The 23,750-nt window shown below is 43.0% G+C and overlaps 1 protein-coding gene and 1 long non-coding RNA gene across 4 annotated transcripts; one reads left to right on the forward strand and one right to left on the reverse strand.

Annotated features, from left to right (window-relative positions):
- Position 1: 1 nt before the first annotated feature.
- Positions 2-12,238, reverse strand: stom (stomatin). 3 transcript variants are annotated; one of them, XM_086053103.1, is made up of 8 exons: positions 12,063-12,238; positions 10,425-10,454; positions 9,700-9,809; positions 9,077-9,149; positions 6,532-6,614; positions 4,570-4,773; positions 2,418-2,552; positions 2-1,796 (listed from the first exon to the last, which is right to left on the reverse strand). In XM_086053103.1, exons 1-8 carry the CDS (start codon positions 12,115-12,117, stop codon positions 1,608-1,610), a joined length of 879 nt encoding a protein of 292 aa, XP_085909229.1. In that variant the 5' UTR covers positions 12,118-12,238; the 3' UTR covers positions 2-1,607. The 3 variants fall into 3 exon arrangements, with proteins under 3 accessions (XP_085909229.1, XP_085909230.1, XP_085909231.1); XM_086053104.1 differs by lacking the exon at positions 10,425-10,454; XM_086053105.1 differs by lacking the exon at positions 12,063-12,238 and having other exon boundaries at positions 10,354-10,442.
- Positions 12,239-13,746: 1,508 nt separating this feature from the next.
- Positions 13,747-17,937, forward strand: LOC147135816 (uncharacterized). The gene is made up of 3 exons (XR_015089780.1): positions 13,747-13,877; positions 14,980-15,037; positions 17,806-17,937. It is a non-coding gene; the product is annotated as an uncharacterized LOC147135816 (long non-coding RNA).
- The last annotated feature ends 5,813 nt before the right edge of the window (positions 17,938-23,750 follow it).

Consider the following 23,750-nt stretch of genomic DNA (forward strand, 5'->3'; position numbering starts at 1 on the left):
ATTGAAGATTTAATAGCATTTTTTAATAATGCGAGATCAAACCGTAACAAAAATGGACTTGCATTTCATTTCCAGCTTTGGGAACAGAACAGTCTTCAATCATGAATACTGTAGAAAACAGCAAACTAAATATTGCAAAGAAAAGTCCATGACCAGTATGTTGACATTAATGTAAAATAACATTTGACAGAATTTAACTTTCAGGTCAGGACAACAGCAATTTCCCCCCGATTTCTATCAATAGCATTTCAAGGACAAATGTTGTTAAAGTGGGAAAACATCTGATGCAATTCTACCTGAACCCCCCCCCCAAAAAAAATCACATTTATGTAACAGTTGCAGTGTGACAATACTGTAAGATGGTTACTATAGCAACATGTATACTGTACTGTATTGTAACTTTCCAAAGCTAAACATGAATTCACTTGTGTGGGAAAGCACATGCGCACACGCCTGAACGGTTTAGTAAAGCTATTGAGTTAGAAATTCACCCCATATGGTAACAACTACTGGCTCACGCCACATTTAAAACACGACAATTCAACTTCAAAGACAGCCCGATACAAAAGCTCTTCTGACTATCTGACTAGCTTGTACACCCTCGAGAGGAAGTGTCGGACTAAATACTTCTTGCTTTGAAAGAATCATAGATGTGTAAATAAAAACTCTGAAGCTTGCGTTTGAAACTGCATAGAAAAGTGTCAAAACTAAATCCATGGCAGCAAGTTAAGGCTTTTTGCTTTGAAGGGAGCATTCGACAAGACCCTTTAGCTCCCACACCCACGAAGCAAAACTCTTATTACACATGTATGGCTTGGCTGCAGGGAATCCACCCACCCCAAAAATCAAATAAAAAAAAAAAAAGTGAATCCCGTACAATGACATTAGCTATATGATATCTAGCTAAATAAGCAGCATATATACGGTATTGTATATTGATTAAAATATGGGCGTCGCCTCTAGGTTGGACTGTCATCTTCAACTGTCGTATTGACAACTACATTTTTTTTTTTTCTTTCTTTTTTGGCGGGAGCTCACTCAAGTGAAAACGCTTGCACCCATCTCTGTTAACTGCATGTCGCGCTTCAAATTGTCTTTCATTCTAATAACTCATGCAAGGTTAGTATAAACTCCTCGAGACTTACATCACTGCTATGTGGATGCATGACAATGTCTCTTAAAACTTCAGAATGTACTCAAGAGGTGGCACGATCATTTAATCGTGACAAAGAGCTGTGGACTTCCAGCAGGTGGCACTGTGGTGTAAAAAGCTTGTTGCGTTCATTTCTCACACACATATATATATATATATATATATATATATATATATATATATATATATATATATATATATATATATATATATATATATATATATATATATATATATATATATATATGAGCAAAACATGCAATGACAGCAAAGACAGAGTGCATGCATTGTGAATGAAAACCTCGCAACTAAAATGAAATGCACGCTGCCAGTGGTTGCAGCAAATTTGCAGCATCCGGCATGACACAAGAAATATGTGAATGAGCGTAAGGTCACTTTCACGTGTTTTTCGATGCCAATGCTTGTCGCGTGCGCGTTTGAATGGGATGGATGCTTAGCGTTTGGAGAAGCCCTGCATCATCTCCAGCGGCAGAGGGAAGATGATGGTGGAGTTTTTCTCAGCGGCGATGGTGTTGAGGGTCTGCAGGTAGCGCAGCTGCAGGGCGGACGGAGACTCTGCGATCACCAGCGACGCCTCCTTCAACGCCCTCGAGGCGTTCATCTCGCCCTCTGCGGCGATCACCTAGGAGGGCACACATGGATGATTATCCGCCATCCCTACTTTTGGCATTGATTAATTAGGTAAAGCTTGCTTTAAGCACGCAAGATCAACCGGTATTTGCAAGTTGGTCCAGCTTGCAGCTGTGCTAAATTACTTTTGATGTATAGTTAGACTCACTCAACTTTTCTTTTTTTTTTTTTTTAGCTGTATTAAAACTAGACGACCACCATCACATTGGGCCTCTTCGGGATTTCAAATGCATTCCAACAGGAAAGTGACTCAAAAAGGTCACGTGATGAGAAAATGGGTCAATTACAGCTTGACTAATTTATGACAAAAATGTCATGGAAATACAATTTCCAAAACATAATTATTATAGCTATTAAGAACTGTTTTAAACGGTCAATTGAATATGATGTGCTCTGCAACAAATGAGTGACTGATAAAGCAATGTAAAATTTGACAACAGACGTTTTGTAGGTGAAAACGTAAAGACGTTTTTGAAACCAGCGTTAAAAAGACATTTAGGGACACATAACGCCATCTCTGATGTGCGGAGTGCGGGAATTTCGCACGCAAGCTTGGACGCTCCTGTTTGGGATGATGCCTCTTATGTCGGCAGTGTGGCGCGGTGCAGCGTACCTTGGCTCTGGCCTCCCGGGTGGCTTCAGCTTCGGCCGCCATGGCTCTCTGGAGCTGCAGGGGCAGCTTGACGTCTTTGATCTCCACTCGCTCCACCTTGATACCCCAGTCATCAGTGGCGTCGTCAAGGGTGGACTGGCAAGACACAGGCGGACGTTAAGTTGGGGTCTTATGATTGATTTTTAATTGAAAAAATAATGCGGTCATCTTCTGTGGCAAGGAAAGAAAAGAACCATTAGTGCCGACGTGAGCTATCAATTCTACTCTTTGCCACATGATGGCAGCAGAGGGCAGACTGTTCAAATCCATTTTTTGACAACACAGGCTTTTTATCAGTGGCAATGTTCAAATAATGAACATTTGTTGCGGAGCAACACTATCTGACGCACACTTGACATTAGCGATTATGGAAGTCATTTATGGCTGACAGAAATCCTCAACCTACAAACCAATCAATTGCCCCTGAAAACAAAGCACTCAATTATTCACAGGGTTAATGGATGAATAAATAATAACAATCAGATGCAAAGCGACAGCTGTGCTCTACATGCAGTAGCACCTGCTGTTTCTTAGTTTATTCACTTCTCTGCAATTTTGTTACTTTCCAATTGACACTGTGGCAGCTGAATAATGCAGCTCGAGAGGATGCTTGCCACTTTCGTGCTCTGTTCTGTTTTCTATGGGCTCGCCGTGTTGATCGGTCGGGCTACGTGGCTGCAGCAGCTGCTTGGAGAACTCCGTCACCACAAGTTCACATTAAGCGCAGGTTATTCTGAGAGCAGGTCCCCGGTCGGTGTAAAATAGCGATGGGCCGTTCAAAGTCCTTCTGTGAACCCTCTGACAAAGCATTACGTGTTTGGCTTTGTCTACTTGGTACAAGTCATCATTACCAAAACCAAGTACTCTGTTCCTCTATTCAGCTGAGTGGCGCAGACACGGGAGCACACATGGGATGGCAATTACAAAATATGGCCAGTGGCGTTGTTTTGTTGTGAATGATCTTTTTTTTTCCTAATATGGTGTTTTTAACAGCAATCCAATAACAAAACACCACGGGGGTTCAAATCCGGTGGGTCACCGCTGGAGATGAGCATGGCACCGTGACAGAGGTTATTGCGAAACAACAACATGGCTGCCATTAGAGTGTTACACCGGGATTTTAGCTAATAAAAAACTGAGCAGACCCAAAAAAAAAAAAGAAAGAATTCTTTTCATTTTATAGTGTTGAGGCAGACCACACCTCCCCAAAAAATAATTACATTTACCTATTGACAAATACACCAGCCATACCATATTTGGGGTATTACAAGAATTTATGGTTAGGTAGAGTATATAAACTATCAATGTTGCCATTTCATATGGGACGATATATCGGGTTTCAGACAAGGGAAAGGTCTTGACTGAATTTGTGTGTAATATGTCCACAAAATGAAAGGGCTCTGGTCATTTCAACATTAATAATTCAAATAGCAGCTGACCACAGTGCGTATGCAAAGTAAACACATGCTAAAATTAGCGCCAGGGGCAGGCTTTCCATTCGGCAGAAACTGGCAATTGCCCGGGGCCCCGAGATTGCCACGTTCCTGCAAACGTCTCATAAAAAACAATCAATAAAGTTTACTTCAAATTGAAGTCATCATATTTGTTTTCAATCTTGATTTCCACACTTCAAACAAATTTAAAAGTCTTAATCTATCATGATCGTTTCAATGCTCCCCTTTTTTCTTCAAACAATGGATTGCTCCATCTTCTGCACGTGTGCAGACTTGATTCAGGAAGTCGGCAGCAAAAGTACTCGCTCGAGCAGTTTTTAAGAGGAAATCAACCCAAACATATTTTTTCCAGAATATGTTCTATGCCGGTGCACTAGTCTAAATACGGCATTCTGATTAATATTGCGTTTGTGGAATATGAGAAGTCTACCCGTTTTTAGCTAGCTCAGGGTGCGGCCATTTTGTCACTTCTGTCAACTGAAAATGACATCAAAGTTGCTCGGGGCTCAGATAATGACCAATCACCGCTCAGCTTCAGAAAACAGGTGAGCCGTGATTGTTCGTTACCTGAGCAGTTGTGGTGTCATTTTCAGTCGACAGAAGTGACAAAATGGCCGCCAATGGGCAAGCCGACTGTGAGTGAAGAGGACGCTCTCTACCTGCATGCTGTGCGCAATTTCTTCACGGTCCGAAAGGATCTCAGCCAGGTTCTTGGTCCCGAGAACATTCCTCAGCGTGGTCTGGGCCAACAGGCGTGTGGCAGCGTCGGCGTTCGTGATGTTGGCCACGGCCAGAGTAGCATTCTGAACCCGGTAGTACACCACGCCGTCCACACTCACGGTCACTGAGTCTTTCGTCAAAACCTGAAAGGGTTGGAAGGGAGCAAACGGGAAAACGGGCAGGAAGAGAATTGTGACTGTGAGATTGTGAGGAGGATTGCAAGAGTGCTTTTTACAATAATAGCGAATAGTCATTCACATTCTCCACAATTTTTCTGACAGTTTTTCAAGAACATATTTATATATATTTATAACATATATACTTAGATACATGTTTGTAGGAGTACATAGCTTCACATAAAAAAAGGCAACATTGGATTCCCTTTTATCTTCCGATTACTTTATGACGCGGATCGAAGCTGCAAAATCACACAAAGCAAAGGGAGTGAAAAGGCCAATAGTGTTTTTGTTGTTGCCCTGCTTCGAAATATAAATAAACCAATACTGGTATTTGATCAATTTAGATCAAAGTATTTTAAAAAAGAAAAAATATGGTACGCACAATCTTGGGTCAATACTCGATGAAAAAGGCTCCGCTCGCGGAAGGACTTTTTCATTTCGAGTGGGAAATATTCAAGGAGTTGGATGCGCACAGAACCAGAAAAGCGAGTTGGAACAACTTGAAATGAGCACTCATGATGCTGCCACGGTGACTCATCACATGGATCACACACATAAGTGAAACACACGTTACAAAAAAATACGGTTTGACCGGCAGTCAGAGCTCAGCGATCGCATCAATGGTGAGTCACTACTTAATTTTAGGGGGTGATTGTGCAGTTTCATAAACATGCTCAGTAGTGCCCCCTAGAGGTTTTTAAACAAGCGCCCTGGTTAATATAGATCTATGAAAAGTGGGAGGCAGGTGTACATGCCCAAGACCCACAAAAAAAGTATTTTAAGGTCATACATTAAATTTAACACAAAGTCAGCCATTTTGATTTTACTTTGGAATTTGGTGCCATTTTCGGCCTTTTATAGAGGTTCTATTTGAAAATCCACCCGTTTTTTTGTCATTTCAGGGGGCAGACATTTTGCCACTTTCTGTCAACTGAAAATGTAATATTTAGTATTTTATTTATAAAAACGTAATATTAATCAGACTGGCGTGTTTCAACTAGTGGAGGCGTGCAGAACATTTACTGTCAAGAAAGATTTTGGATTGACTTCCTGTTTAACTCATGCAATACCAAAGACATATTTATATGTCTTTTCACAGTCCATCTTTTCAATCCCAAGAATGAATTGACATTTTTTTCTAATGTTTTCAAACGTTAAACGGTAAAAGAGGGTCTGAAAATGCCTGGTACTGAATGAGTCGAGTTGAAAAGTTAGTGAAAGCTTTTTATTTCGTCGCACACTGTTGCCGTGGTGATGCGGCGTTTGCAAAGACAAATGATGCTGTTTTTGAGGATCTAAACTTAAGCGAAATTCCACGAACGTTTGCACACACATCAGGCGTGGCAAAAGCATGTATATTTTTTTCGAGGGTAATTGTCCTATGTGTCAGTACCCCAACTCGGCCAGGTTTGCGATGGCCTTTTATAGCTCCTCGCAGCTCTCGTTGTTTGTTGTGTTTTGTACACTAAATGATTTTGACCACCGCTACTACTACCAATGTGTTTTCTTCTTTTGAAATTTCCATCTGCAAAATGCTGTGCCTCAAGCGATCCAGCGTCCAGCGGGCATAGCGCCCGGCGTAATTTCATGCGCTCGTCTGCAACCGCACATTTCACGTTTATAGCCTTTTATATTCGGGAGCTGAACGAGGACTTTCCCAAATGTATTTTGACAGCCTTTGAGTGTGCGCGGATGTATTTGCTGAGCGTCAACACGTCGTACCTCTTGCGGCGGGATGTCAAAGGTGATGGTGCGCATGTCCACGTTGATAAAGCTGTCAGTGCACGGCAAGATGAAGAACAAACCTGTGGAATCACAAGAATGCAAATAGTCTTAGCAGAGGCGTCGTCCGCGGTAAACACAATAAGAAGCGGGCGTCTTCACAAATGTTTGAAGCCGGCGGGATGAATGAAATGTTGGTGAGGGGCCAAGTCAAGCAGACTTCATAAGACTGCAGCTGCGCCGACAGTCGGGCAAAGCTGCGAATATTTGCCGCTTTCAGAAGCCCGTTTCAAGTCACAACCATGCGGCGGGGGCACCAAATAATACTTGGCGTGAAATGAGTGAAATGCTCGGTATTTAGCGTTCATGCATTTTCTTTGATGAAAAGTGCATGTTGAACGGGGGAAATCGGAGCCAACACAAATACGAACCGCGGCCTTCGTCGGGCCAAGTTGAGACGAATCATAACGGCCTCGCCGTGACCTTTAGGGACTACGAGGTTGCGTTCCTAAGTTAAATTCCAGTGTGATAAAATAATTTCAGAAAAGTGTTTTGGGATCAGGAACGCCAAATGTTACGTGAATTCAAAATCATGCATATTATGTGGTGTCACAGCCGAATGGTGTGACTGAAGTCAAGGGGACGTTGCAAGTGGTGAATTTACACCACAAAACCCGCAGGAATGTGAGATTTGCTGGCAGAGAGCTATTATTACCCCACGCCGTCGCAAATGGCGTCCCCTGGCGCTTCAGGGAGTCCAATTTCACCATTTTTAAGAGGACACTCCCTGTTTTTTTTATTTTTTATTGGATGCAGTAAAACAACAAATCAAAGCTGACGAGACAGTGAGCTACGAGATGTATGCAAATTTTTTCTCATGGGAGCTTGTACTTTTCCCTCTACAAATATCTCGTCTTACAGGGGAAAAAATAGGCAGTCCCATCACTATTTTGAGATTTATTAGTGCATCTAGAAGTCAAACAGCACTGGCAGACATATGGCAAGCCATAAATGAGGCCCTGGTGAATGTCATTGCAGGATGCACTATGAGGAGAGGCATATTGTTGATCTCAAACAAGATTATTTTATTTTTTGCTTGTTTACCCTGAAGTGCTACTGCTTTTGCTGGACAGTTGGATCCTTTACTATCCTCCTGACAATTCTTGTGTTCATTGGCGACATTTTTATTTTCATACTAAATCGACCCCTCATTGTGACACATCTCCATCATTTTTGTAACTTCAACCCTTCTCAAAATGTGCGTGCTTTTGGAAGAGGTGCTCCTCTGTGTTGAGATTTACGGAGCTTTCTTTTCTGTCCCATCTTTTACCAGTTTACAATATCACCGCCGGCACCAATCTGCAGCCGCGACTCCATCTTTTACATCATGACGATGTTTTTTCCCGGCGACCTGCCGTTCGATCATCCCGCAGGACAGAAAGCTGTGCAACAACTGCAGGCTCATTCAACTAATTGCTGACTGCAATTGCCTCACACGTCAAGTGCGAATGCCCAGGGATGCCATCCTTTTGTGTTGGAATGTCAAACAAATTGATGATTATACACGTAGATTAATACATGACAGCACATCGTCGCTGTCCTGTGAAAAACACTTATCTACGTTTTTTACATTTTTTTATATGAATGGTGTTACAGACATCGCATCAATGTGAAAATTAAAAAAGTTTCCAAAATTGGAGATAAGTGATTTTCACAGCACAGCGACCACATACAAGTCATAAGAAAAATGAACACACCTGGAACCATTAACTCAGTCTACTGTTACACATTAGCTCTGGATACTGCAATATAATACTCCAAAGTTGTCACTTTGCACGCCTTTTTTTTTTTTTTTTTTTTAAATGCCTCCAGTCCCAGCACAACTAAAATACTTACCGGACCCTTTTTTTTAAGCCACCCTTAAACAACACAAGTCCATCTGAGCCGAGCTGGGATTGTGCAAAGCAAAAAGTGGCATTATATGCCGTGAGGCCATTTCATTACGGCTGTTGTCTGTCTCCGTCAAATCACTTTGGAAGCTGCGTCGGGAAAAGTCAGATACTTCAGAACTGATAAGTGTTTGGGTTGTTCTTCAGACTCAACTCAAGTAAATGAAGTGACCGCTGTGATAAAGCATGCTAATAAGAGGCTCAATGATACACGCAGCAGCTTTAGTGAACTCGCGTAACCGTAGCTGACATTTTTCTGTACTTTTACCCCGCCCCCCAAAAAGATTTATAATTGCCTATGCATGCCACAAGATGGTGGCAAAGCACTACTTTTTTATTAGACAGTGCTATGGCCTGACTAAATGAAGCTCCTTGTTTCAACAGAGTTAGTGGCATCAAACCACTACAAGATGGTGCCAAAAACCATACTTTTATATTAGACAATGTTTTGGCCTGAGCTCAGAAACAGCTAAATTTTCAGTGAATAACAGCAGATAGTTTCCAAATATAAAAGTCACCAAAGCCACGGATATCTACACACACACCTCCCCCCCAAAAAAATCTCTGAAATGTGTGTGGAAGTTGTGATTTCCAACCTGGTCCTTTGGCTCCTCCTCGCAAAAGGCGTCCCAGGCGGAAAATAATGGCTCTCTCATACTCCTTCACAATCTGTGTGCAGAGGCAGAACACACAATCAGGTTGCAGAGCTGCTTTTTTGTAGCTCTTAATTGGCATCCAACTGAAATCCTGTCACTGGAAAGGTCTTTTGGAAAAAAAAAACGATAGTCGAGTTTATCGACTGACTAGGACTAAAGGCTTTTAAAAGGGAAGTCAACGCAAACATTTTTTTTTCAAGAATATGTTCTAAGCAAGCGGTTAGGTTTCAGATTCTCAGATTGAGAAAACAGGTCAGCCGTGATTGGTCGTTGTGAGCAGTTGTGATGTCATTTTCCAGTCGACAGAAGACAAAATGATGCCAGAGATGGCTAAAAACGAGTGGATTAACACTTATTCCACAAACGCAATATTTATCAGAATGCCGTGTTTCAACTAGTGGGCCTGCTGGGAACATATTCTTGAAAAAAATATGTTTGGGTTGACTTCCGTTTTAAGCGATGACAAACGCAATAGAAAGAGAGCATTAAAACAACGGCGACAACTTCAACTGCGGAACCTCTTGAGAAACACAAAAAATTGCATGCAGTAAAACAAACGTGACCTTGATGCACATCCAAATGGAGATGGGCAGTGTGATGACCATGAGTAGAAGAGACAACAGCACCAACAACCAGCCACATACGCCAATGTCAGAGTCTCCGTTCTCCAAGGCTGGAAAAGAAAAATGGACACACAGTTGTCATTTTCATATTGGCGTGCAAATGCACGGGAAGGTGGGGGTGGGGGGGGGGGGGGTGGTCCTCGGTTTATGATGGTCCGGGAATACAATCATTCGCGGTTACGGAGCGCGGGCTAAGAATCTGTGATTTTTACAGGTACCGAGTACTGTACGGATGTCCACTGTAACCGTCGGATACTATAATAATTTCAAGGTTACAAGCTTGTTGTTTATGCCCTAGAAGTGTTCTTCATACAAATATTTACTATGACTTGACTAGTGCGTTCGCGTCGGTTAGTGAGATGGCACCATAGGAACAGAATTCAGTCATAAACTGAGGAACCCCTGCACAGTCAATACAATAATTCACACACACGTGATTGTGAATGCCACTGTTGTTTAAAAAAAAACAAATAATTAAACAAAGCTTTTAGGCAGCTATCATTGATTTACCATCACCTTGTTCTACATGTTCCCAGTCAATGATCACTCACGCTTAATTGGCTAAAAGCTAAACAGTAACAGCCACTGCCCTACCAAGCAATTCGAATTTCACTTCAAAACTTGATGGCATGCAATGACTCGGTGGGTGTGATCGGATGCGATACCTTCTGCATCATGTAAAGCGCTGCTTGGACCTACAGACAAAGTTCAAGGTCAAAACACCATAGATCCAAGTGCACAATAAGAATGTACAGTACAGTAAACCCTGGCTAATCATCGGGGATAGGGACAGAGAAATGCAGAAGAGTGAAAACCCAGAGAAACTGAGACCACCCCCTATTTTCTTTTAATAACACCTGCTCAACAATTTGTTACTACATTAGAGATGCAAGTAAACGTCTCTGGATGATGTTTTAGCGCCGAGTCTGAATCTGTCCTCATTATTTCCTCTAGAACATCAGGGTTTCATAATAGTAACAATAATATAATATGTAATATAGTAATATTTATGAATTAGGGGTTACAGGCGGATTTTTAGGGGAATGTCATAGCAAAAAATTACAATGCATGGTAAAATCAATGTTGCACATGCTTTTATAGGTCAAACTTAAAAACAAAATATGAAAATATCTCAAATCATGATGTGCTTAAAAAAAAAAAGGGCACAGAGGACACAAAGCCATCTCTGATTAAAATTTGCTGTTGACTATGCTGCCAAAACCTGTTTATTATAATTATATTCACCTTACAGCACCCACACAAATAAATGCTTGACACATTATTTCCTTTTGAAATAATACAACGGAAAGACGTGTACACATGATCATGATGCAAAAACTCTCCAGAATGTCCACTAACAACCCGAGCTAAACATAACTCCTCCCCCAAACACAAAGATGGTAGTCTCTTAGTCGGATTCATCACTTCAAAATACTTGCTTAACACAATTACTACTTTCCTATTACCCAGGGCGTCGAGCAGCAGGGGATAGCAAGATATACTGTATGAGCTCAAATGAAATAGTTCTAGTGAGTTGTTACTGTAATGCATGTATGTTTGTTACATAACAGTGTTATCCTTTACAATTAAGTTCTTTCTTCTTCCACACTGTCAGACAAGACCTGTGTTGCGGACTACCACTCTGCCAGCAGGGTGCACAGAAAAAAAAACGGAAATGTGCACCGTGAATAGGCGGGGGTTCACTGTACCGTATATCGAAAGGAAAACAACCTAGCCTAGATGATCTTGCCATCATGCATACGTCCAAATGAGATCGGTAATGGTGACTTGTTGAACTTGGAAAAGATGCGAAAAAACAAAACAAAACAAACAAAAAAACAACTACAACAACAGCGGCGGCTACATTTTAACCACAACATCTATGTGGTACAAGCCTTCAGTGTAAAGTTTGTGCATGATTCACTCCCTCACTCACACGAAGCTATTTTCATTTGACACTGAACTCACGACAAAGACGACATAGCGGTTTATACTTGCATTGAGGTGTAGGTTAGTGACATGTTATCAGAGTATATAACGTATGCGTAGTTAACTTTCACGCGACGCCGTTAGCATGCAAATGGGAGGGGCTAGCCTTCGTTAGCTTGGCTTTTGCTAGCTTTGGGAAAACCTCATTTTGAAATTCTTTTTTTAATGCCTCTAACACTAGTTGAGGACAGACAACGATTTGTGATATGTTGCCAGTCATCGATATTGAGATTTTTTTTTCTGCGCTCAAAATCTACATCGTGACGATTCAGCTGCTCAGACACAAGCGAAAGTCATGTTTGTAGGAGTGTTACCTGATTGACGTTCTCGCCTGTTTGCAGCTTTCAATGTCAATTCTTCGTTTTCCATTGTGAATATTTCAAATATTTGCAGTAACGGGAGAGAAAAGAATTTTACACAACACGGGCGGTGGTTTTATCCAGTGTGTAAAATTAGATCAGCCCTACACGCGGACTAGAAGGAGCTGTGACGCACTACCTACCGTCATCGCCAAGGCTAAATAATGCCACCTGGACAAAATATATCAAGATAATGAGAAGTTTGCAAACGAAACTGAATGTTCACCAACATAAAAATCTAAACTTTATTCATGGCCTCAATGATTCTGTTTAAATAGCGTTAAGAAAATATCCGAGCCACTTTTTTAGCCATCACGTTAATATAACGTAAGATCGGCTCCATTCACAGTATCGTATCTACTTTAACAACTTTCATTGTTTATGACAAGTTAAAATACTAGCTGTGGCATTTGTTATTTATCATTATGATCCATTTGGTTTTGGCTAGCAATGTCCAAGACAGGCTGCCTGAAAGTCAAAGTTCGGGAAAAACTCTGATATTAATTGATTTCTTGCTTTTCGTCATCTGCATGCATTGTTTGTTTCAGTTTAATTTTTTACTCACTGATTAAAACAAAATCCATTCTGTGATTTTCCTGGAAGACTGATAAAGGCTACGCATTTATGAGGGGTTCAGAACTCCATCCCATCTAATCCTCTTTAATTATGATGAGAGGGCGAAATGTGGGATTGTTGGATTAATTGCCACGCATCCACAAAGCCCTCAACTGGAATCAATGCATTGGACTGCTTTGCAATGAGCGAATCACATAATAGGTTAAATTATTTACAGCCACACTATCCAACATTTTTGGTAATCCTAAACGGGCACTTTGTCTTCCTCATCGTCGCTCCATCTACAAAGTACATAATGTACTATATATCTCTATACTATTGCCAGGTCTCATGCTGATGAACTACGGGGAATAATAGAATCAATTAGGAAACAGGGAGTGTGATCTGATTCGTGCAACTAAGTGTACACGCAGCCAATTTGCTACATCACCCTGCAACAGTTTACTATTAATTAACACCGGCACATTCATACAGTCTTTCATACCTGAAATTAGATTTCAAACATTTGACTCCAGACAGGTCTGCTTTTTCTGCGTTGAACAATTTGGAGGACGTTTGGCCACTAGAGGTCATGGCAGAGGTGCCAGTAAATTACCTAACTAAAGATATCCACAGCACAGCAAAGTACAGAGTAAGCGGCGATCGACGCAATTTAGGTGCCGTGACAACATCTGGAAAAAGGGAAGAAGAAAAAAAAAAACACTTTTATACATCCAAACATTTTGTTTTATAGTACAATACAGTCTGTTGAGTCAGAATGTTGTTCTTTGTCTATGACAATGATAGAGGGGAGTGGGGTTTTATTGGATTTGAAACATGCTGTAACTGCACATGATACTACTTTGGAGAGGCTTAAGTGAGTAAATAAAAGTCAAAGTCAAGACAGCAATTTGAGATTACGAATGGCACAAGAATGCTGTCAATAAGTCCTCTCCCACTTTGGCACGATTGCATGAAAAATCCCTCAGGAGTGAAAAGTGAACGTCTCTCACTGTACGAAAAACTTCAATGGGAGTTTATAGGCCTTTGCCACGTTCCAGAGGAAACCATTTGTCAACCAGTCACTACATGTTTTAAAGAAATGAGTCCCTGTGGATGGACCTGTGGAAATGCCCCAATTGTTGCACAGGTGCGCGACGAGAAATGCTTGCAACTGCGCCACAAAGAGGCCATGAGAACGATCAGAAATTGATTGTGAGTAGCTTGTCATTTCCTTTCCTCACTGGCTGTATTTTATGCTGCATGATAATGCCTTCGTACAACAAAAAATGCCGGCATAATTTCAAAGCAGTTAGGTTGAGGTGCATATTATCTTAATTGAATTGAGCGATGCACAAATAAAACCACACTTTTAAAGTCAAATGGGAATAGAGCCACCTTCAAAATGATCATTCAAACACTCATACATAATGAATTTGATTCATATGTAATTCAAATTGGCTTTTTTAGTGATTTATAACATTCCAATTAATATTCAACGGGGCTACATTAAACGAACAAGCTTTTGTTTTGTGACATTTTACTAAAGTAAAACTGTTATTGCCTCACAGTAATGAGACCCGCATGTAAACATTTTATTATAAACTACAATTATTTTCTATTTGTATTTAAAGCAAGTTGCCTGTCAAAAAACAACAACGAATTTAGCAATAAAAATGACGATGTAAGCGCCTGGGGTTTTTCTCTGCTGACTTGTGAAGGCAAAACGGACACATTTTCATTCTGTGCTGCTTTCAGAATTATTATTCCTGAAAGGAGGTTGCCCCTCGCCGTTTGAAATCTCCTTTATTACAATATAGACGCGCATCATATTGCAACAGTCACAGCTTGAAGGATTTATCAACTTTGGATGAGGGAGCAAGTAGGGTCAATTATAAAATCACACTCGAGTTTGGAGCGGTTGTACTGTTCCACAGACTCAAGTGCGACATTGTGAGAGAATTATCTATTTGCATTATTATAGACAACACCAGATTATCCCGGAGAAGTCTGCAACAACTGCAAATAAGCCTCCTCCCCTCATTTTATTCTGGAAGTTGACAGCCAAGATGGAGGTCACAGAGGTCAGGGCGAAGAAAAAGGCGGCAACACGTAAAGCCCGTCAATCTGTTTTCAAATTATGCCGGCGACAGCGTGCGAGGTGTTGTTTCCGTGTATTATGGTAATGTCATAGCTGCGGCAGGCCCGGGCGGCTCTGCGGCTCCTGCTCGTTCGCAGGTAGCGCGCTAGCCGCGTTTGGCATTCTGCTCCACTTCTCCCACTGAAATGAGTTCTCCCTCTCGCTGGAAACTTACAGAGGATGCGGCGCCCACACAGCTGTTCTCCCCTGAGCTGGCGTACATAAAACATAAAAGGTAAGCCTATATGAAAAATGCACAGAGCGCCGGAATATAATGTGCTTGATACCCGACTGCTGTCGGGCAGGAGGGAGATAAAGGGAGAGGCCTGCCCTGGATAGATTTTTTTTTTTGGGCCGAATTCGTTTGACTGCGGGCTTGGATGGCTGCCTGTGCAAACATTTACTCGCCGTGCTCAATCCGTGGATCACATTACAAAGATTGATTGTTCACTTGCCTCTCACCCTCCACTGTTTCATTGGCCAATATGAAATTAAATGGGATTCTTCAAAGGGAGGGGGGGAGGGGCGCTTAGAATAAGTGACTTTGCCTCTCGAGCAGATGTGAGCAAGCAGATCGCGTGTGCGTGGAGGAAAGGCCCCCATTGTTCTTGTGCATTTGAGATGAAGCGAAATCTCGAATACAAGGCAGCCAAAACAAATCCGAACGATTGTCGCGGTTGAAAGAGTGGCACGTTGTGAATTTGCCGAGCGCCCGCGCGAACTTGCGAGGCAATTAATTTGCGACACAGGTGTCTCGCTACCCCGGTGCCCGATTGAAAATGCGCACAAAAGCAAAATTTGACACTTTATTTTGTTTTGTTTTCTCCAAAACAGCTCAGTGCACCCCACAGTGCAAAAGCACGGCTCATCATTCCAGCTCTGGAAATTGCCAAATATTTTCTCACCTGTTTTTAGGGCACCTCTGGGTACAAGTCTACACTGGAAAAAATGGAATGGTGAATTTACTTCATTTTATTTCTCCAAGTGCTTGCACGAAAAATAATCATCTGAATCCAGATAACTTTTTTAAGTAGATTATTCATCTATTTAAAAAATCTATCTGCATCCAGATTATTTTATTTTGTGCAACCACCTGACGAAATATAATTGGGTAAATTTAACCATCATTTTTTTTACGTGTTACAAGGAAATAAAAAATAAAACAAATACTGGAGCGAGAAGCGACAGCCCGGGCTGGCTCACCCACTAGGAAACATCGGCAAATGCTAAGGACTCTGTGGAATCTAGGGGGCTCCAAAAATCGGGTGAAAATTCACCTTCAATATATCTGAACCGCTTATCTTCGCTCGGGTTGCAGGCGTGCTGGACTTTCAAGTCAAAAGGAAAGAGGAGTAAATTGAAATGAATATAAAAAAGTAAATAATAAAAGAGGGGCAAGTTGAATGAATTTGAAATTGGCGTTGCTGCCCAGGTAGAGCGGCTGCATTATTAAATCTTGAGTAAGTTAGTTGCTGTACGGATTTAAATTTATAATGGTGGTGGTTGCCCTGTAAAAGCTATATGGGGGGAAAAAAAAGATTCAACGAGTAAAACAATTTGAAATAATGCAGTTTAGAAAAAAGCGTAGCGAAGAAAAAGAGGCAGGGAAAAGGGAGAATGAAAAGTCAAGTATAGTTGCTCTTTTTGGTTTGCCCAATTGTGTTGCAACTAGTGGTGGGAAAATGAAGCTTCATGAAGCACTTGTGGTATCTTTTTCTCCTCTAGATGGTGCTCTTGTTTGAACGATAAAGGCGGGTGTAATGGAAATGTATTAAATTGACACAAGAGTGACACCTTGACGAGTCAAAATGATCCCAAGTGCTCCATGAAGATTCGTTTGTCCGTGACTACACTAAAAAAGTTTTTGTTGAATTTAGTCTATTTTATTTCGTCGAGTTGCACGGAATAAAATCGTCTGGATCCAGGTACATTTTTGAAGTAGACTACACATCTACTTCAGAAATGTATCTGGATTCAGACGATTTTATTTTGTGCATTCATCAGATGGAATACAATTGGATAAATTCAATTCACCATTTTTTTTTTCAGTACACTTGCAACAAGAAGTCACTCCCATGTTTTGCTTGACAGTAAAGATACAATCATGAAATGAAGAAAATGTTACACAGTATTTAAAATTGTGTGATATTAACAGTAAATCGTCTGTCCAAGCGGGGCGCCATATTGGCTCTGCAACAAACCATAACAAAACAATCTGATACCAGTTTCTGCTCGGGCCACCCACACGTGACACATACTTTAAATCCAAGGTGACCTGCAGCTTTTCCGAGCAAGTGCACGAGTCCAAGGGAATCGAACAGACAACATGTCATTTTGTGCAACAAGTGGAAATGCACCATTTGTGCTTTAATCAATACAAAACAACAACAACAAAAAAAAGAGCAGAGGCAATTGGCGAGCTGGCCGGCTGGAAGCAAAGAGCCAAGACCAGATGTTTTGACCTTGAAGATTCGGGGGTCAACACAAAGGATGGTTCGCTTTCTTCTCTGCGAGAAGCTTTCGAAAAAAAAACCAGAGAATCTCGGCCCCTCCCTCGCCTGCGCTGCCGCATCACTTCCTCCATACCTTCCATTTCCCTTTCTGCGCCGTCCTCCCATCATCATTTTCCTCACCCTCGCCCCCTCACATCGTTAGCATTTAGATAGTTGAGAGCAGAGGAGCTTGGGTAATAGGCTTTTCCCTCCCCGCCGTCCCTCCTTGCTCAAATCAGCTGAAGTAAGAGGGATTAAATCAAAAGAACAACAATGATGATGAGAGCCGGTGCGAATGAAAGAAAAGGAGCACTGGGGGGGGGAGGGAGGAGAGGGGGGGCATAACGCTTGATCGGGCTGTGAGCTCATTAACCCGGGCCTTGACTGAATTGATGTTCGAGGTGATTGGAGATTATCACATTTAGGAGATACTTCTTGCCCCCCCCCCCCCTCGCCTATACAACCCCCCCACCCCCCTCTCCGTGGTTTTCTTTCTCTCAATTTCATCCAGGTCAGCTGTCCCCTCCCTGCTTCCATCCCTGGGGTGCAAGGAGAGGGGGATCCGGGCGGATAGCATCAACGCCAGCTCCCGCGTCGGCTTGATCTCCTAATTCTGCTTCATTTAAACTTCATCAACTCTTCCACTGGACCGGAAGCGGAGAAGAATGAGAACAGCTTGGCTGGAAACCGCTTTTTCTCCCCTGCTCCTCTTTTGTTGTGTGTGATCTGATATGATACCCGAAAGCAGCTGGAGCTACGGGCCCCCATCCATCACGCGCACGCACGCACACTCGCGGCATAGCCGACTAAAGTTAAGAGTCACGCTCTTATAAAAGCAAGCAAGACTATTGTATTCTAAAAAGTTGCTTGAGAGTAACTTTCTTGAAAGCGTTCAATTATAGTAACAATTGTAATCGTCAAACAATTGCACTGGCCCATTCCGGCCCAATGAATGTCTTAACAAGCCACATCACAATGCTCCCTTTTGATGAACTCTGTCTTCGGGTATTCATGAAAGGATATTTCTATTACTGTGGTTGCAGTTTGGAAATGTACTTCATCATACTGAGGGACGTTTGTGAAATGACGCCCCGCTCCGTGATAAGCGCTTCTGCAAATAACATCCTCAACAAGAAGCATATTGTTGAATTCATGAGTTTCCAAAAGTGGCATCGATTGTGTAACACACGGGGTTGAAGAATGATGGGTAGGAGACAGAAACATTGTGATACTTCCTTCCGGGGTTTGCCTGTTTAATTGCGTTTTTTTGTTTTCTTTATTCTCCTATTGGCCTGAAGAAAAAAAAAAGTTCAACATTACGTTCTAAGTTTAATGTTTAAAGGTGATACGTTTAAACGCGCTATGTCTGGCTTCAGGATAACAAAACGAAGAATGAATTCTGGTTCGGATCACGAGCGGAGCTTTTTGTGAGTACACTGAAAAAACGTTTGGAATTTACTCAATGTTATTTCATCAAATGGTTGCATCGAATAAAATCATCGGAATCCAGATACATTTTTAAGTGGAATATACATCTACTCAAAAAAATGAGTGCTGCAACCACTTCATTCATCACACCGATTGTTTCAGTGTATGTGTGTCTTTCTTTTGAAATCTTAATGTTAAAGAGTCGGCTTTATTTATCTATGTTCTTATGGCATTAGTCATTACATCGTACGTTTGATTTTATAAAACACAGTAGGACTCCACCAACGAGCCGTGTTGATATTTCGAATGCGGAAGCCAAACGTATCACCTTTTAACGTGATAACGTATCATGTTAGAACATGAAACTTATCGCGTGAAAACTTGATAAGTTATGTTCATCGTTAAAATGTGAAACTTATCATGTTAAAATTTATTACTCAATATATTGAAAAGCAATTACTTGCAATTCAGGTCATTGGTGGAGTTCTTTTTGTATCTTGTAAAATCAAAGTTAGGAGCTAGTTTTGCTTTGTTTTCTTTAAGTCAAGTGGTTAAAATGATTTCATTTTTCTTTTGGCCGGCTTCATGTGACCCCTCTGAAACATTTCGGTGATATTTACCCATGAACCATTTATCCAACAAAATATTTGACTCAATGTTAGACATTATTCATCATAAGAGTTTTGAAGAATTTGCCTTTTAACAATAATTAGCACATACGCGCTCACACACACACACACATTCACACACACTACACAGAAAGATGGCTAATCCGTACGGCTTGGACACCCCGCATATATTTCCCTCCTCCCTTCACTTAGGAAATTTAGCATGCTCCCTCGGCTGAGGCAGAAAATGAGATTACTGTATTTAAATGACTATGGTAATAGAGAGCATGCTGGCGGGCCCCTGTCGAATAAAGGATTTCTCCTGCGCTGATTGTTAGCAGTTTTGCAAAGTACTGTCGTCCCGCTCCTGCTCACAATGGGGATGTCATTTAAAAGACATTTCTCTTTCTTCCCCCCCCCCCCTCAGTTCCTCGTCAGCCCCATGTATCAGTCCCCAGGAGGCCCCGGGAGCCGAGTGCGTACGCCTGTGTCGACCTCGCAGAGCCACCGGTCCAGACATCGGGAGAATATTCTTCATTCAAAGCCGCTTCAGAGCGATTGGACACGGTCAGTCTGTTTTGGAAGCCGTAATCCAATCTATGATTTTGATGAAGTGTACTCTCCAAGGATGAACACCGCGTGTCCTCTGGAGAATGTCGAGGCCGGGTGGCCAGGAGGGGGAGTGGTTCTGCCGGGATCCATGCATCCCTCTACGCGTCCTTCCATTCATCCCTCAATGTATCCTTCCATGCATCCTTCCATCCATCCTTCCAGGCATCCTTTCATGTATCCTTCCATGCATCCTTCCATGCATCCTTCCATCCATCCTTCCAGGCATCCTTTCATGTATCATTCCATCCATCCACCCATCCATCCATCCTTCCAGGCATCCTTCCATGTACCATTCCATCCATCCATCCATCCATCCACCCATTTATGGATCCATCAATTCGATTATTAATCTGAACTGCATTACTCCACTCCCGCCCAACCATACATCTATACTGTACCTCCATGCTTTCATTCATCAGTATGTTTATGAATCCATCCATCTGTTTCCATCCATCCACACAGTCTTCCATCCATCCATCTACAGCAGGTGTCAAAACCCGTTTTGGTTTCCTTCGGAGGGCCGTTATGACTGTGAACTCAGATGTATGATCGCCGCATATAACATACACCTCCACAACAAATTCATGAATAACTACCTTTGAAATCAGAGACCAGTAAAAACTGGTTGTTATGTTGGGAGGGGAGACAATTTGCAGATTTGCTATTTTAGCAAGAAGAATGAAGGACCGCATAAAAGGATGTGGCGGGCCGGATCCGGCCCCCGGGCCTTGAGTTTGACACCAGTGACCTACAGTTTATCACCGACTCTATCCATTCACAGATTGGTACGTTGATCCAGCTACCTTATATTAAAATGTCAGTCTAGCAGAAGACAGCTGGTCTATGTACGGAGTTGGTCCAGCGCTGTTGCTACGCTCCCTAGAGGTGGCCGCCCCTTAAATAAAGATGACTGCAAGAGCACAGCACAGAATGCTCAGTTAGGTCAAGAAGATTCTTTGTGTTGGCTAAAGATTCACAGACAACTCCGGTGCATGCTGCTAACATCTCTGTTGGCAAGTCTTTGAAGAGTGAAAACATTCAACGAGAATCGGGTTCGTGGGAGGACACCGCGGAGGAAACCGCTGCTGTAAAATTCAACTCTGCTGTGCAGGTTTGAAGTTTGCGAAAGAACGCCTGGATAATCTGGATAATTCAGCAGCGCTACTGGCAAACCTTTCCTGGACAGATGAAACCAAATCTTAGTTGTTTGGAAGGAACACGCAGCATTACGCGGGGGGTAAAAATACAACAACGCGCCGTCATCAAAAAGTCGTCGCAAAAGTGAAGTTAAGCGGGGCTGCTATCAAAAGTTGGGACTGCTTTGCTGCCCCCGGGCCTGGACGTGTTGCGCCGGTGGACAGAAAAATGAATTCCCAAGTCTGTCAGGACATTTTGCAAGAGGATTGAATACCTTCTGTCCGCCAATTGGAGCTCAACAGAGTCCTGACCTCAGCCCGGTTGAGATGCTGTGTGGCATGATTTCACCAGTGCGATTCGTACAAGACAACCCAATCATTTGAAGCCGTTCGGTAAAACAAGAATCATCCAATTCCTCCTGACCAAAAGTCAACTAAAGGAAGGCAACTTATGCAAAATGACGCTAAGATTGAGACATGGGGTTGTTCATATGATTCATTTCTTTCTTCTTTTTTTTTTTTAAATGGACCATGCACCTGAGGATGACTGCGCTCTGATGATGCTTTTCCTTCCATCTCCATCACGGAGCACTTCATCATCGGTGGCTTTTTTTCTTTCCTCCCCGTCCCCACCCATCCCGCTCTCGCCTCCGGAGCCCCCTGCCGCAGGCCTGATCTATTGGTTTTCAGTAGCGCGCCCAGCTATAAATCACGGGAATGGGGACCGTCGATGATTAGGTTACGGGTGCAGGGAGAGAGGGAGAGAAGAAATGAGGGGACATCATGGAGGAGGGGTGAAGGTGGGCCCGGCAACCTGGTGCACAACAGACAGGTTACTGATGAGTGTTTGTTTCTCTTACCTGCCTATGGGGGTGGTGGTGGGGGCGGGGCGGGGTACTTTCATTCTCCTGGGTGTTACATAAAGGAGCTATGGCTCTGCTGGGGCCCGACGCAGGATACATAAAGCGAGCAGGTACTGAGATATACAGTATTCACTGTACCAAAGCAGCATTGCTTATTCTGGCCCATAATGTCAGCGCGACCCCCGGGAGGAAGAAAAAAGGGGGAGGAGCAGAGCGGGGGCCCATGGGAGGAGAAAATACTGCATTCATCTTGTAACATATTGTACTGCAATTAAAACTTCATTTGTTGGAAATGTTGACTTTAGCCTCATTTAAGCTTTTGGCGCAAGGGTGTTTTTTTTTTTTTTTTTTTTTTTTTTTGTTGCGAGAAATGACTCATGAACTGCATTCGTTTGCGGCAAAGATGGCATGAATTCAGTGGCGTGATATAGCTTGTTTTGGAAATTCCGCTCCCTGTCAATTATTGATAGCCGCCTTCCAACCCGATTGGATACTTATGGAGCGGGATGTCTATTTGTCTGCAAGTTGACCTTAATGCCTCATTGGCAGCCATTTGCCAGTGGAGACCCCACCGGCATGACACTTTCCCTCAGGTAACAAATCTCCCACAATGCACCCAGCTGCCAAATCTTCAGCCGAGAAGTCAAATAACACAAACATGAGCGGGGATGATAATGAACACGCTTCATGTGCGCGACTGAGAGCAGGATATGCCGCGAGCACCCCCCCCCCCCCTCCCCCCAGACACACACACACACACAGTCATATTGTACAATTCTGTTTCACTTGTTCGCCCATTTAATGGCTGTTCTGTGTTACTGTATGTTTCATCAGCGTCAGGGTGGCAGGTGGGAGGGATCCCGCCTTTGGAGGAGCGGAGAGGGGCTTTGTTTGCTTTAGTTTACATGCTCGCTGGTTGTTTGTTGCATGTTGGCGCGCCAGCTCTCTGCTGTCAGCCTCCGTATCAGCGAGTCTGACAGCTCCGCGGCCATGTTTTGAAGGGAGAGGAGGAATTAAAAGATAAGAGAATGGCGGGGAAAGAAGAAAGGGAAGCAGGTGGTTGAACCTCACCTGCTGAGCAGATTGCTCCCGGGTTGAGGTTGAGCATGAGGCTACATAAGGCATCTTTCGGGCTAATGTGGGCCGATTGTCTTCATTTTCTGGGGTGCAGGCGGCGAGGAGGGAGGCCGGGGATTACGGGGATGATCCTGCCATTCAAACCAGCTCAAAACAGAGCCTGCGCTTCCCTCCCCAAACCCTGCTAATTCCCTTTTGATGAGGCGTGCTAAATAAATCCTATTTCCACGCCTTTATTCCCAACCGACTCCTGGAGCGGAGATCAGGGGACGCAGATTTGACAGGCTTCTGCCGCCATTTGGGACCCACAAGGGAGCCGCTCGCTATGGCGGCCCGCTCCGTCCGCTCGGCCTCATTATGCTCTCGCCCACTCCGGCGGAGTGACACTTTTACACGTGCGCTTTTGCGCCAATGTGCCATCATGACTTTGTGCAATCGCCGGGACAAATGGCAGGACGTCACGTCACCCACTTCAAATTTGTAGCCGCCGATACCGCGGGTGCGCGGCACGGTGCGCGCGCGCCGTACATCTCCCGACCGTCCTGTCGGCCCTTCGGCTCTCACATGCTGAGCCCCCCGCGCTCGCCTATGACGCTAACAAGCTCCTCCGTCTCTTTTGCTCTGTCTACAGCGGGGCCCTGTTATTAATGGGGACCAGCTGGGAACGGTGCAGGTACATGCGCAGCCAGACAAAGGCCCATATATAATCATAAAGTCATAACAAACGACCTG

The sequence above is a fragment of the Filicampus tigris genome, chromosome 15 (assembly GCF_054856515.1).
Source record: "Filicampus tigris isolate MCC_2025a chromosome 15, RoL_Ftig_1.0, whole genome shotgun sequence".
Lineage (NCBI taxonomy): Eukaryota > Metazoa > Chordata > Actinopteri > Syngnathiformes > Syngnathidae > Filicampus > Filicampus tigris.